Source organism: Oncorhynchus nerka, linkage group LG12, assembly GCF_034236695.1.
Source record: "Oncorhynchus nerka isolate Pitt River linkage group LG12, Oner_Uvic_2.0, whole genome shotgun sequence".
Classification (NCBI taxonomy): domain Eukaryota; kingdom Metazoa; phylum Chordata; class Actinopteri; order Salmoniformes; family Salmonidae; genus Oncorhynchus; species Oncorhynchus nerka.
The window spans coordinates 16,120,825-16,135,665 of record NC_088407.1 but is presented as its reverse complement, the minus strand read 5'-3'; the positions used below and the strand labels follow the sequence as shown (position 1 = coordinate 16,135,665).

Genomic DNA, 14,841 nt, shown 5'->3' with positions numbered 1-14,841 from the left:
AACTTTGTTTTCAGTATATTAAACCAAGCATATATAGCCTTGTTGATTTGATGATGTTTACATGTTTCAGTGTAAATGGTGCTGGAATAGCAGAGGCAGTGCTCCTGTTGTCTTTGTGCTGACTTGCAGTATCTCCCTGTGGTTCTCAATCAGTAGTTGTTAAGTCAACTGTTGAAAACATTCACTTGTTTGACTGTGTTGCAGGTCATACAGCTGTTTGTTACATGCAATATTGGCTTTGTGGACTTCACTGGACAGATGTCGCTCTCCGGTTTTGTGAAGAAACAAACGTACGTGGAGTTGAATTTATTCCTCCACTGTGTGACTGTGGTCTTTTTGTTGTCTCTGCCTTATTGTACATCACAGTGGAGTATCGGGTTATAGAGCAAACAACGCAATTATCACAACATAGGTTGTTATATGGATTTTGTATTGGCTTGGCTTCCTCAGTGGTTTACCCACACATCTCTACTGACTGCTGGTCCCCACAAGTATAGATAAACACGTACACACACACACACACACACACACACACACACACACACACACACACACACACACACACACACACACACACACACACACACACACACACACACACACACACACACACACACACGTACACACAGATAGACATACACACTCACACACACGCATGCATACCTTGTGATCCGGAAGGCCCAGGGAATCCAGGAGAACCAGGGTCTCCCAGAGGTCCATCCAGACCTGACCCTCCGTTCCTCCCTAGCTTCCCCACCGCACCGGGCCTGCCTTTAGGACCTGGAACAAGGGTGGAAGATACACTTAGAACACTGATCCAAGGACAGTATTAGGTTTAACTACCTACCTGGTTGAGGTTAAGATTGGATGAGGGTTTAACTGAACCTAGATCAGGGGTAACTAAGGGTAACTTTGGTTAACCTAGACTCCACACTGACTGAATCCATCACAACTGTTTTGAAGCAAGTAAAAGGAGTGTTAATTCAGTGTGGATTCCAATCTAAACTTTGGTGGGCAAAGATCACGTTTTCTTTGATCCAGTCCAGTAGGCTACTCTACTCACGACCTCTGCCTAGTCGGCCAGGCTGTTCCTAGTAGGTTACTCACCCCCTCTGCCTGGAATGCCGGGATTGCCTGGTTCTCCCATGGCCCCTGGAGCTCCGTTGAGCCCAGGGCCTCCCAAGTCTCCATAGGGAGTCTGGAAGTTCGAGGGGGGTAAAGTTATACCTGGGGGCCCCTTACGACCAGAAGAACCTAGAGGGAGAGAGGATGAGGGAGGATGGGAGACAAAAGTGTGGGGGGAGGGGCGAGGGGTAGCGAGAGAGATGTGTGTGGAGGAAGCAAACGCACACATGATCAGAAAGATGGAGATGGAAGGATGAAGAGAGTGAGAGATAGGAGGAGGTGGAAGAGAGAGAGATGAGAGAGAGAGACAGATGAGAGATGAGAGCGATAGAGAAAGAGGGAGAGAGATGAGAGAGAGATGAGACTCAAGATAAATCTTCTATAACATAATTGATCAAATTGACAAAGACCAGTGTTATGTGTTCAGGTCAATGGTAAAAGGATACGTCTCTCACCTTTCCTTCCTTTGGGTCCTTTCCCTCCGTAATATCCTGGATCTCCAGGGTAGCCTTTGGTTCCTGACACTCCACTGTACCCAGAGTCGCCTCTCTCTCCTAGGCAACACAACAACAACATCAGACATGGTTTGCTACACCAACCCCTGGGCAAAGACCTCAGATCAACATCCGATTCTGGTTGATAATTGATTGAGTGGTCGACCGACGTGCCTCTCCAGCAAACTGTACATGTTTCAGATCAACATAATCATCTCTGTACCTTTGAATCCAGACGTCAAATCAACGTCACATTCTGGCTGATATTACATTGAGTGGTCAACAAACAAGAGTCCTCCCCGTACCATTGAACCCAGGGCTGCCTTCCCTTCCTGGGCCACCGGGACCTCCAGGGTCTCCACGTCTCCCAGGGGTGCCGGGGAAGCCAGGTAGCCCTGCGTCACCCCTGTCTCCCTGGGCCGTACTGGGCCCCGGTGGGCCTGGGGGGCCTGGAGGACCCCCGTAACCTGCAGGAACCCACCATAAACAGTTAACACAAGAGTAAACTAGCTACAGTACAAAGGTCGACAGAGTTTGGGATTTAGATGGAGGGAAGAGAAGGATAGATTACCTACGTAGCCCATCTGTAAATGGCCCAGACAACTACTACCTCATCCCCCATACTGTTATTTTTTTGTTCCTTTGCACCCCAGCATCTCTACTTCCACACTCATCTTCTGCACATCTATCACTCCGGTGTTTAATTGCTAAATTGTCATTATTTCGCCACTATGGCCTATTTATTGCCTTGCCTCCCTTATCTTACCTCATTTGCTCACAATGTATATAGACTTTTTCTATTGTATTTTTGACCGTAAGTTTGTTTATTCCATGTGTAACTCTGTGTTGTTGTTTGTGTCGCACTGCTTTGCTTTATCTTGGCCAGGTCGCAGGTGTAAATGAGAACTTGTTCTCAACTAGCCAACCTGGTTAAATACAAAATAAAAAGAGGAGAATGGAGAGGAGGGGGGGAGGAGAGGAAACCCAGGAGGAACAGACAGGAGGGGAGAGGAGATGTTAACCATTTAACACGCAGTAAACTAGCTACAGAGATAGAGTGGTTAGAGCTGGATTTAGATGGAGGGAGGACAATGAGATGAGAGGGAGAAGTAGAAAGGAGGAGAAGAAAATGAGAGGGAGAAGTAGAAAGGAGGAGAAGATGAGAGGGAGAAGTAGAAAGGAGAAGAAGATGAGAGGGAGAAGTAGAAAAGAGGAGAAGAAGATGAGATGGAGAAGTAGAAAGGAGGAGAAGAAGATGAGATGGAGAAGTAGAAAGGAGGAGAAGAAGATGAGAGGGAGAAGTAGAAAGGAGGAGAAGAAGATGAGAGGGAGAAGTAGAAAGGAGGAGAAGAAGATGAGAGGGAGAAGTAGAAAGAAGGAGAAGAAGATGAGATGGAGAAGTAGAAAGGAGGAGAAGAAGATGAGATGGAGAAGTAGAAAGGAGGAGAAGAAGTAGAAAGGAGAAGAAGAAGGGAGGAGTAGAAAGGAGTAGAAGGAGATGGAAGAAGGAGCAGGAAAGTGAGACAGAGGAATATAATCTATTGTTTTATAAAAGGCTAAATAAAGGGTTAAACTACCTTCTCCTCCATCGAGTCCGGGCAGGCCTGGGTCTCCCAGAGGTCCAGGGATATTGGAGCCGATTGTCTCCCCACGACGACCAGGCAGACCTGGGAAGCCTGTCATACCAGGACCCCCTGACAACCAAACAAGAGTTAAGGTCATCCACACACACACACACACACACACACACACACACACACACACACACACACACACACACACACACACACACACACACACGGAATGAGTCATTTGAGGCCGAAAATCGTAACTCACATATAATCATACATAACGCATTTAAAAAATACTACACTCACTACATTTGACACACACACACACACACAAACACACACACACACACACACACACACACACACACACACACACACACACACACACACACACACACACACACACACACACACACACACACACACACACACACACACACACACACACACCTCACTGTCTGCTTTAGAAACAGCCTCTGGTCAAATGTAGTGAGTGGAGTATTACAAGCAAGTCTAGCGGTTAGGGCAGGGGGGGTCCGTATCGGGCCTGCCGGGCACTTCAATCTGGCCCTTGAGAAATTTTTTAAATGCGTTAAATATGATTATATTTGAGTTGCGATTTTCGGCCTAAAACGACTCATTACATGATATACAAACAACCTCCAATAGATGGCGATGTAGCCTGACAGCGCGCTCTGTATTAGGGTCTACAGTCAGATTCAGAATGGGCTCAGTCATCACAGCCACTTCATTGCTTGACGACTTTTGACGTGAAAAATGAGTGCTGCGAAAATGAGAAAAGTGGTCTCTGAATGTTGTGTGTTTAAAGAAGAATGCACAGTAGAATATATATATATATATATTTACTAACATTGGACATAAGGCGGTATGTCTGATTTGCCAAGAAAGTGTTTTTAAGGAATATAATCTCAATCGTCATTTTTCAAGTAAGCATGCTAACTACGCTACCAATCTGTCCTCTTAGGAAAAGGCAAGGAAGGCCTCAAAACACGCCACAACTTAAAAGCCAAACAAAAAAACGATGCTCTACTCAAGACTTCCGTAACTAAGGCAACGTAGTGGCACATAAAAGCGAAAAGCATAGCCTTTTGCTGAAGGGGAGTTTGGGGAAAAGCGTATGGTGGAGACTGCTGGTATACTTTGTCCTGAGATTAAAAGCCAATTCTAGAAAATGTACTTATCACGCAGAACCATCACCAGGCGCGTGGAAATGATAGGTGAGGAGCTCATCTCAGAGTTGAAGAAAAAAACAAGATGGCTTCGATCTTTTTGTCAGATGAATAAATGAGAACTTCTTGCGATGGAATCAATGATGGGAACAATCAAGGGGCTCTGACTTATATGACAGGGTGTCTTGCCTTCTTGGGAAAAAAATGAATCTACCGTGGAGCAAATTGACAAAACATCACCAAATCTACCTGGTAAAAACATTGGCCTGCTAAAAAGATGACAAGACAAAGTAAAAGAGAAGAAAGGCTCAACTCGGAGGAATGTATATATCTTCAGTGTATTATTCATCAGGAAGCCCTGTGTAGAAGTGTGTTAAAACTGGAAAATCTTGTCAAAGTGGTCGTACAATTTGTCAACTTTATACAGGCAAGGAGGCTTATCCATCGTCAGTTCAACTTTATACAGGCAAGGAGGCTTATCCATCATCAGTTCAACTTTATACAGGCTTATCCATCATCAGTTCAACTTTATAAAGACAAGGAGGCTTATCCATCGTCAGTTCAACTTTATACAGGCAAGGAGGCTTATCCATCGTCAGTTCAACTTTATACGGACAAGGAGGCTTATCCATCATCAGTTCAACTTTATACAGGCTTATCCATCATCAGTTCAACTTTATACAGACAAGGAGGCTTAGCCATCGTCAGTTCAACTTTATACGGACAAGGAGGCTTATCCATCGTCAGTTCAACTTTATACAGGCAAGGAGGCTTATCCATCGTCAGTTCAACTTTATACAGGCTTATCCATCATCAGTTCAACTTTATACAGACAAGGAGGCTTATCCATCGTCAGTTCAACTTTATACGGACAAGGAGGCTTATCCATCGTCAGTTCAACTTTATACGGACAAGGAGGCTTACCCATCGTCAGTTCAACTTTATACAGGCAAGGAGGCTTATCCATTGTCAGTTCAACTTTATACAGGCAAAGGGGCTTATCCATCGTCAGTTCAACTTTATACGGACAAGGAGGCTTATCCATCGTCAGGTCAACTTTATACGGGCAAGGAGGCTTATCCATCGTCAGTTCAACTTTATACAGGCAAGGAGGCTTATCCATCGTCAGTTCAACTTTATACGGGCAAGGAGGCTTATCCATCATCAGTTCAACTTTATACGGGCTTATCCATCGTCAGTTCAACTTTATACGAGCTTATCCACCATCAGTTCAACTATATACGGGCAAGGAGGCTTATCCATCGTCAGTTCAACTTTATACAAGCAAGGAGGCTTATCCATTGTCAGTTCAACTTTATAAAGGCAAGGAGGCTTATCCATCGTCAGTTCAACTTTATACTGACAAGGAGGCTTATCCATCATCAGTTCAACTTTATACAGGCTTATCCATCATCAGTTCAACTTTATACAGACAAGGAGGCTTATCCATCGTCAGTTCAACTTTATACGGACAAGGAGGCTTATCCATCGTCAGTTCAACTTTATACAGGCAAGGAGGCTTATCCATCGTGAGTTCAACTTTATACAGGCTTATCCATCATCAGTTCAACTTTATACGGACAAGGAGGCTTATCCATCGTCAGTTCAACTTTATACGGACAAGGAGGCTTACCCATCGTCAGTTCAACTTTATACAGGCAAGGAGGCTTATCCATTGTCAGTTCAACTTTATACAGGCAAGGAGGCTTATCCATCGTCAGTTCAACTTTATACGGACAAGGAGGCTTATCCATCGTCAGGTCAACTTTATACGGGCAAGGAGGCTTATCCATCGTCAGTTCAACTTTATACAGGCAAGGAGGCTTATCCATCGTCAGTTCAACTTTATACGGGCAAGGAGGCTTATCCATCATCAGTTCAACTTTATACGGGCTTATCCATCGTCAGTTCAACTTTATACGAGCGTATCCACCATCAGTTCAACTTTATACGGGCAAGGAGGCTTATCCATTGTCAGTTCAACTTTATACAAGCAAGGAGGCTTATCCATTGTCAGTTCAACTTTATACAGGCAAGGAGGCTTATCCATCGTCAGTTCAACTTTATACGGGCAAGGAGGCTTATCCATCATCAGTTCAACTTTATACGGGCTTATCCATCGTCAGTTCAACTTTATACGGGCTTATCCACCATCAGTTCAACTTTATACGGGCAAGGAGGCTTATCCATCGTCAGTTCAACTTTATACGGGCAAGGAGGCTTATCCATCGTCAGTTCAACTTTATACGGGCAAGGAGGCTTATCCATCGTCAGTTCAACTTTATACAGGCAAGGAGGCTTATCGATCGTCAGTTCAACTTTATACAGGCTTATCCATCGTCAGTTCAACTTTATACAGACAAGGAGGCTTATCCATCGTCAGGTCAACTTTATACAGACAAGGAGGCTTATCCATCATCAATTCAACTTTATACGGGCAAGGAGGCTTATCCATCGTCAGTTCAACTTTATACAGACAAGGAGGCTTATCCATCGTCAGTTCAACTTTATACGGACAAGGAGGCTTATCCATCGTCAGTTCAACTTTATACGGGCTTATCCACCATCAGTTCAACTTTATACGGGCAAGGAGGCTTATCCATCGTCAGTTCAACTTTATACGGGCAAGGAGGCTTATCCATCGTCAGTTCAACTTTATACGGGCAAGGAGGCTTATCCATCGTCAGTTAAACTTTATACAGGCAAGGAGGCTTATCGATCGTCAGTTCAACTTTATACAGGCTTATCCATCGTCAGTTCAACTTTATACAGACAAGGAGGCTTATCCATCGTCAGGTCAACTTTATACAGACAAGGAGGCTTATCCATCATCAATTCAACTTTATACAGGCAAGGAGGCTTATCCATCGTCAGTTCAACTTTATACAGACAAGGAGGCTTATCCATCGTCAGTTCAACTTTATACGGACAAGGAGGCTTATCCATCGTCAGTTCAACTTTATACAGGCAAGGAGGCTTATCCATCGTCAGTTCAACTTTATGCAGGCTTGTCCATCGTCAGTTCAACTTTATACGGGCAAGGAGGCTTATCCATCGTCAGTTCAACTTTATACGGACAAGGAGGCTTATCCATCGTCAGTTCAACTTTATACAGACAAGGAGGCTTATCCATCGTCAGTTCAACGTTATACGGGCAAGGAGGCTTATCCATCGTCAGTTCAACTTTATACAGACAAGGAGGCTTATCCATCGTCAGTTCAACTTTATACAGACAAGGAGGCTTATCCATCGTCAGTTCAACTTTATACAGGCAAGGAGGCTTATCCATCGTCAGTTCAACTTCATACAGGCTTATCCATCGTCAGTTCAACTTTATACAGACAAGGAGGCTTATCCATCGTCAGTTCAACTTTATACAGACAAGGAGGCTTATCCATCGTCAGTTCAACTTTATACAGACAAGGAGGCTTATCCATCGTCAGTTCAACTTTATACAGGCTTATCCATCGTCAGATCAACTTTATACGGGCAAGGAGGCTTATCCATCGTCAGGTCAACTTTATACGGGCTTATCCAATGTCAGTTCAACTTTATACGGACAAGGAGGCTTATCCATCGTCAGTTCAACTTTATACGGGCAAGGAGGCTTATCCATCGTCAGTTCAACTTTATACGGACAAGGAGGCTTATCCATCGTCAGGTCAACTTTATACGGGCAAGGAGGCTTGTCCATCGTTAGTTCAACTTTATACAGACAAGGAGGCTTATCCATCGTCAGTTCAACTTTATACGGACAAGGAGGCTTATCCATCGTCAGTTCAACTTTATACAGGCTTATCCATCGTCAGTTCAACTTTATACAGACAAGGAGGCTTATCCATCGTCAGTTCAACTTTATACGGGCAAGGAGGCTTATCCATCGTCAGTTCAACTTTATACAGACAAGGAGGCTTATCCATTGTCCGTTCAACTTTATACAGACAAGGAGGCTTATCCATCGTCAGTTCAACTTTATACAGACAAGGAGGCTTATCCATCGTCAGGTCAACTTTATACGGGCTTATCCATCGTTAGTTCAACTTTATACAGACAAGTAGGCTTATCCTTCGTCAGTTCAACTTTATACGGACAAGGAGGCTTATCCATCGTCAGTTCAACTTTATACGGGCAAGGAGGCTTATCCATCGTCAGTTCAACTTTATACGGACAAGGAGGCTTATCCATCGTCAGGTCAACTTTATACGGGCAAGGAGGCTTGTCCATCATCAATTCAACTTTATACGGGCAAGGAGGCTTATCCATCGTCAGTTCAACTTTATACAGACAAGGAGGCTTATCCATCGTCAGTTCAACTTTATACGGACAAGGAGGCTTATCCATCGTCAGTTCAACTTTATACAGGCAAGGAGGCTTATCCATCGTCAGTTCAACTTTATGCAGGCTTGTCCATCGTCAGTTCAACTTTATACGGGCAAGGAGGCTTATCCATCGTCAGTTCAACTTTATACGGACAAGGAGGCTTATCCATCGTCAGTTCAACTTTATACAGACAAGGAGGCTTATCCATCGTCAGTTCAACTTTATACGGGCAAGGAGGCTTATCCATCGTCAGTTCAACTTTATACAGACAAGGAGGCTTATCCATCGTCAGTTCAACTTTATACAGACAAGGAGGCTTATCCATCGTCAGTTCAACTTCATACAGGCTTATCCATCGTCAGTTCAACTTTATACAGACAAGGAGGCTTATCCATCGTCAGTTCAACTTTATACAGACAAGGAGGCTTATCCATCGTCAGTTCAACTTTATACAGACAAGGAGGCTTATCCATCGTCAGTTCAACTTTATACAGGCTTATCCATCGTCAGATCAACTTTATACGGGCAAGGAGGCTTATCCATCGTCAGGTCAACTTTATACGGGCTTATCCAATGTCAGTTCAACTTTATACAGACAAGGAGGCTTATCCATCGTCAGGTCAACTTTATACAGACAAGGAGGCTTATCCATCGTTAGTTCAACTTTATACAGACAAGGAGGCTTATCCATCGTCAGTTCAACTTTATACGGACAAGGAGGCTTATCCATCGTCAGTTCAACTTTATACGGGCAAGGAGGCTTATCCATCGTCAGTTCAACTTTATACAGACAAGGAGGCTTATCCATTGTCAGTTCAACTTTATACAGACAAGGAGGCTTATCCATCGTCAGTTCAACTTTATACAGACAAGGAGGCTTATCCAGCGTCAGGTCAACTTTATACGGGCTTATCCATCGTTAGTTCAACTTTATACAGACAAGTAGGCTTATCCATCGTCAGTTCAACTTTATACGGACAAGGAGGCTTATCCATCGTCAGTTCAACTTTATACGGGCAAGGAGGCTTATCCATCGTCAGTTCAACTTTATACGGACAAGGAGGCTTATCCATCGTCAGGTCAACTTTATACGGGCAAGGAGGCTTGTCCATCGTTAGTTCAACTTTATACAGACAAGGAGGCTTATCCATCGTCAGTTCAACTTTATACGGACAAGGAGGCTTATCCATCGTCAGTTCAACTTTATACAGGCTTATCCATCGTCAGTTCAACTTTATACAGACAAGGAGGCTTATCCATCGTCAGTTCAACTTTATACGGGCAAGGAGGCTTATCCATCGTCAGTTCAACTTTATACAGACAAGGAGGCTTATCCATTGTCAGTTCAACTTTATACAGACAAGGAGGCTTATCCATCGTCAGTTCAACTTTATACAGACAAGGAGGCTTATCCATCGTCAGGTCAACTTTATACGGGCTTATCCATCGTTAGTTCAACTTTATACAGACAAGTAGGCTTATCCATCGTCAGTTCAACTTTATACGGACAAGGAGGCTTATCCATCGTCAGTTCAACTTTATACGGGCAAGGAGGCTTATCCATCGTCAGTTCAACTTTATACGGACAAGGAGGCTTATCCATCGTCAGGTCAACTTTATACGGGCAAGGAGGCTTGTCCATCGTTAGTTCAACTTTATACAGACAAGGAGGCTTATCCATCGTCAGTTCAACTTTATACGGACAAGGAGGCTTATCCATCGTCAGTTCAACTTTATACATGCTTATCCATCGTCAGTTCAACTTTATACAGACAAGGAGGCTTATCCATCGTCAGTTCAACTTTATACGGACAAGGAGGCTTATCCATCGTCAGTTCAACTTTATACGGGCAAGGAGGCTTATCCATCGTCAGTTCAACTTTATACGGACAAGGAGGCTTATCCATCGTCAGGTCAACTTTATACGGGCAAGGAGGCTTGTCCATCGTTAGTTCAACTTTATACAGACAAGGAGGCTTATCCATCGTCAGTTCAACTTTATACGGACAAGGAGGCTTATCCATCGTCAGTTCAACTTTATACAGGCTTATCCATCGTCAGTTCAACTTTATACAGACAAGGAGGCTTATCCATCGTCAGTTCAACTTTATACGGGCAAGGAGGCTTATCCATCGTCAGTTCAACTTTATACAGACAAGGAGGCTTATCCATTGTCAGTTCAACTTTATACAGACAAGGAGGCTTATCCATCGTCAGTTCAACTTTATACAGACAAGGAGGCTTATCCATCGTCAGGTCAACTTTATACGGGCTTATCCATCGTTAGTTCAACTTTATACAGACAAGTAGGCTTATCCATCGTCAGTTCAACTTTATACGGACAAGGAGGCTTATCCATCGTCAGTTCAACTTTATACGGGCTTATCCATCGTCAGTTCAACTTTATACGGGCAAGGAGGCTTATCCATCGTCAGTTCAACTTTATACAGACAAGGAGGCTTAACCATCGTCAGTTCAACTTTATACAGACAAGGAGGCTTAACCATCGTCAGTTCAACTTTATACAGACAAGGAGGCTCATCCATCGTCAGTTCAACTTTATACGGGGTTATCCATCGTCAGTTCAACTTTATACGGGCAAGGAGGCTTATCCATAGTCAGTTCAACATTATACGGGCAAGGAGGCTTAACCTCTTCAGTCGACCCTCTACTTTTTTGAACATTCTGTTAAAAATCGCGCAACATTTCAGCGCCCTGCTACTCATGCCAGGAATATAGTATATGCATTTGCTTAGTCTGTGTGGATAGAAAACACGCAGACCTTTACAAAACTGGTTAAATCACTGCTGTGGCTTTACCAGAACGGCATTTACATCGAAAAGCACAGGAAAAACTGATCACTGAAAATGGGGAAAATATATCCATGCGCTACTTGAACCCATTGATAAACGTGAACCACAATTAATTGACTGAGGTTGCAGTACCTACAGCTTCCACAGGGTGTCTAGAGTCTTGTCATTTCCCTTCGAGTTTTTTCTTGGTCAAACACATACAGGACACCGTATCTAATCCGGTCTAGGACCGGATATTTTCGTTGAGTTTCTAGCCGGACATTTTTCCAGACGGACAGCTAATGATCTTTACATCGCCTCCTGATGAATTTTATCGCACGTTTACTAATACCTAAAGTTGCATTACAAACGTATTTCGAAGTGTTTTGTGAAAGTTTATCGTCGACTTTTTGAATTTTAAAAAATGACGTTACGTTTTGAAACGATGTTTTTTTCGTTTATCACACAGTCTACATATAACGATATCTAGGCTTTATATGGACCGATTTAATCGAAATAAAGACCCAAATAGTGTTTATGGGACATCTAGGAGTGCCAACAAAGAAGATGGTGAAAGGTAATGAATGTTTTCTATTTTATTGTGCGGTTTGTGTAACGCCGAAATGCTAATTATTTTGTTTACGTCCCCTGTGGGTCTTTTGGGGTGTTGCATGCTATCAGATAATAGCTTCTCATGCTTTCGCCGAAAAGCATTTTAAAAATCTGACTTGTTGCCTGGATTCACAACGAGTGTAGCTTTAATTCGATACCCTGCATGTGTATTTTAATGAACTTTTGAGTTTTAACTAATACTATTAGCATTTAGCGTAGCGCATTTGCATTTCCAGAGCTCTAGTTGGGACGCAAGCGTCCCGAGTAGAAGCAACAGGTTAACCATCGTCAGTTCAACTTTATACAGACAAGGAGGCTTATCCATAGTCAGTTCAACTTTATACGGGCAAGGAGGTTGTCCATCGTCAGTTCAACTTTATACAGGCTTAACCATCGTCAGTTCAACTTTATACGGGCAAGGAGGCTTATCCATCGTCAGTTCAACTTTATACAGACAAGGAGGCTTAACCATCGTCAGTTCAACTTTATACAGACAAGGAGGTTTATCAATCGTCAGTTCAACTTTATTCGGGCAATAAGGCTTATCCATCGTCAGATCAACTTTATACAGACAAGGAGGCTTATCCATCGTCAGTTCAACTTTATACAGACAAGGAGGCTTAACCATCGTCAGTTCAACTTTATACAGACAAGGAGGCTTATCCATCGTCAGTTCAACTTTATACAGGCTTATCCATCGTCAGTTCAACTTTATACGGGCAAGGAGGCTTATCCATCGTCAGTTCAACTTTATACGGGCAAGGAGGCTTATCCATCGTCAGTTCAACTTTATACGGACAAGGAGGCTTATCCATCGTCAGTTCAACTTTATACGGGCTTATCCATCGTCAGTTCAACTTTATACGGGCAAGGAGGCTTATCCATCGTCAGTTCAACTTTATATGGGCTTATCCATCGTCAGTTCAACTTTATACGGACAAGGAGGCTTATCCATCGTCAGTTCAACTTTATACGGACAAGGAGGCTTATCCATCGTCAGTTCAACTTTATACAGACAAGAAGGCTTATCCATCGTCAGGTCAACTTTATACGAACAAGGAGGCTTATCCATCGTCAGTTCAACTTTATACAGACAAGGAGGCTTATCCATCGTCAGTTCAACTTTATACGGGCAAGGAGGCTTGTCCATCGTTAGTTCAACTTTATACAGACAAGGAGGCTTATCCATCGTCAGTTCAACTTCATACGGACAAGGAGGCTTATCCATCGTCAGTTCAACTTTATATGGGCTTATCCATCGTCAGTTCAACTTTATACGGACAAGGAGGCTTATCCATCGTCAGTTCAACTTTATACGGACAAGGAGGCTTATCCATCGTCAGTTCAACTTTATACAGACAAGAAGGCTTATCCATCGTCAGGTCAACTTTATACGAACAAGGAGGCTTATCCATCGTCAGTTCAACTTTATACAGACAAGGAGGCTTATCCATCGTCAGTTCAACTTTATACGGACAAGGAGGCTTATCCATCGTCAGTTCAACTTTATACAGACAAGGAGGCTTATCCATCGTCAGTTCAACTTTATATGGACAAGGAGGCTTATCCATCGTCAGTTCAACTTTATACAGGCAAGGAGGCTTATCCATCGTCAGTTCAACTTTATACAGACAAGGAGGCTTATCCATCGTTAGTTCAACTTTATACAGACAAGGCTTATCCATCGTCAGTTCAACTTTATACAGGCTTATCCATTGTCAGTTCATTCATCTGCTCAATGACATAGAGGCAGAGCACCAGAACTTGTTGTCCCATTCAAATGTGCGCTGGCTAAGCCTGGGAAAAGCATTTAGCCGTGTGTGGGAACTGAGAGGTGAGATGGGTATGTTCCTTAATACGGTTGGTAAAGCTGACGACTTCTCTGAGTTGAAAGACACAGACCGGCTGGGCGACTTTGATTTCGGTGTGGACATGTCGGGGCATCTGAAACATCTGAACGTGAAACTGCAGGGAAGTGGTGTTTTTGGGCTTCGACTGTATTCCAACGTGAAAGTCTTCAAGGCCAAACTTATGTTGTTCTCCAGACAAATGAGCAGCCGCTCTCTCACTCATGTTCCCGACACTGGCCACACTGAAAACGGTCCCATCGCAGGGCCACACTGAAAACCCCCACATCGCAGTGCCACACTGAAAACGCCCACATCGCAGTGCCACACTGAAAACCCCCACATCGCAGTGCCACACTGAAAACCCCCACATCGCAGTGCCACACTGAAAACGGCCACATCGCAGTGCCACACTGAAAACGGTCCCATCGCAGTGCCACACTGAAAACGGCCACATCGCAGTGCCACACTGAAAACGGCCACATCGCAGTGCCACACTGAAAACGGCCACATCGCAGTACCACACTGAAAACGGCCCCATCGCAGGGCCCCACTGAAAACGCCCACATCGCAGTGCCACACTGAAAACGGCCACATCGCAGTGCCACACTGAAAACGGTCCCATCGCAGGGCCACACTGAAAACGGTCCCATCGCAGTGCCACACTGAAAACCCCCACATCGCAGTGCCACACTGAAAAGCCCCACATCGCAGTGCCACACTGAAAACGCCCACATCGCAGTGCCACACTGAAAAGCCCCACATCGCAGTGCCACACTGAAAACGCCCACATCGCAGTGCCACACTGAAAACCCCCACATCGCAGTGCCACACTGAAAACGCCCACATCGCAGTGCCACAATGAAAACCCCCACATCGCAGTGCCACAC

General features: G+C 44.0%; 1 protein-coding gene across 1 annotated transcript in view; it reads right to left on the bottom strand.

The window, feature by feature from the left end:
* The window catches only part of LOC115139039 (collagen alpha-6(IV) chain-like), a 320,502-nt gene that overhangs the window by 7,049 nt on the left and 298,612 nt on the right, over nucleotides 1–14,841 (bottom strand). The window contains exons 36-40 of the mRNA XM_065025281.1: nucleotides 3,197–3,313; nucleotides 1,925–2,086; nucleotides 1,581–1,679; nucleotides 1,108–1,254; nucleotides 664–780 (exon numbers count right to left, since the gene is read on the bottom strand). Of these exons, the coding sequence (XP_064881353.1) occupies nucleotides 664–780; nucleotides 1,108–1,254; nucleotides 1,581–1,679; nucleotides 1,925–2,086; nucleotides 3,197–3,313 (642 nt within the window). The remainder of the gene's footprint in view (nucleotides 1–663; nucleotides 781–1,107; nucleotides 1,255–1,580; nucleotides 1,680–1,924; nucleotides 2,087–3,196; nucleotides 3,314–14,841) is intronic.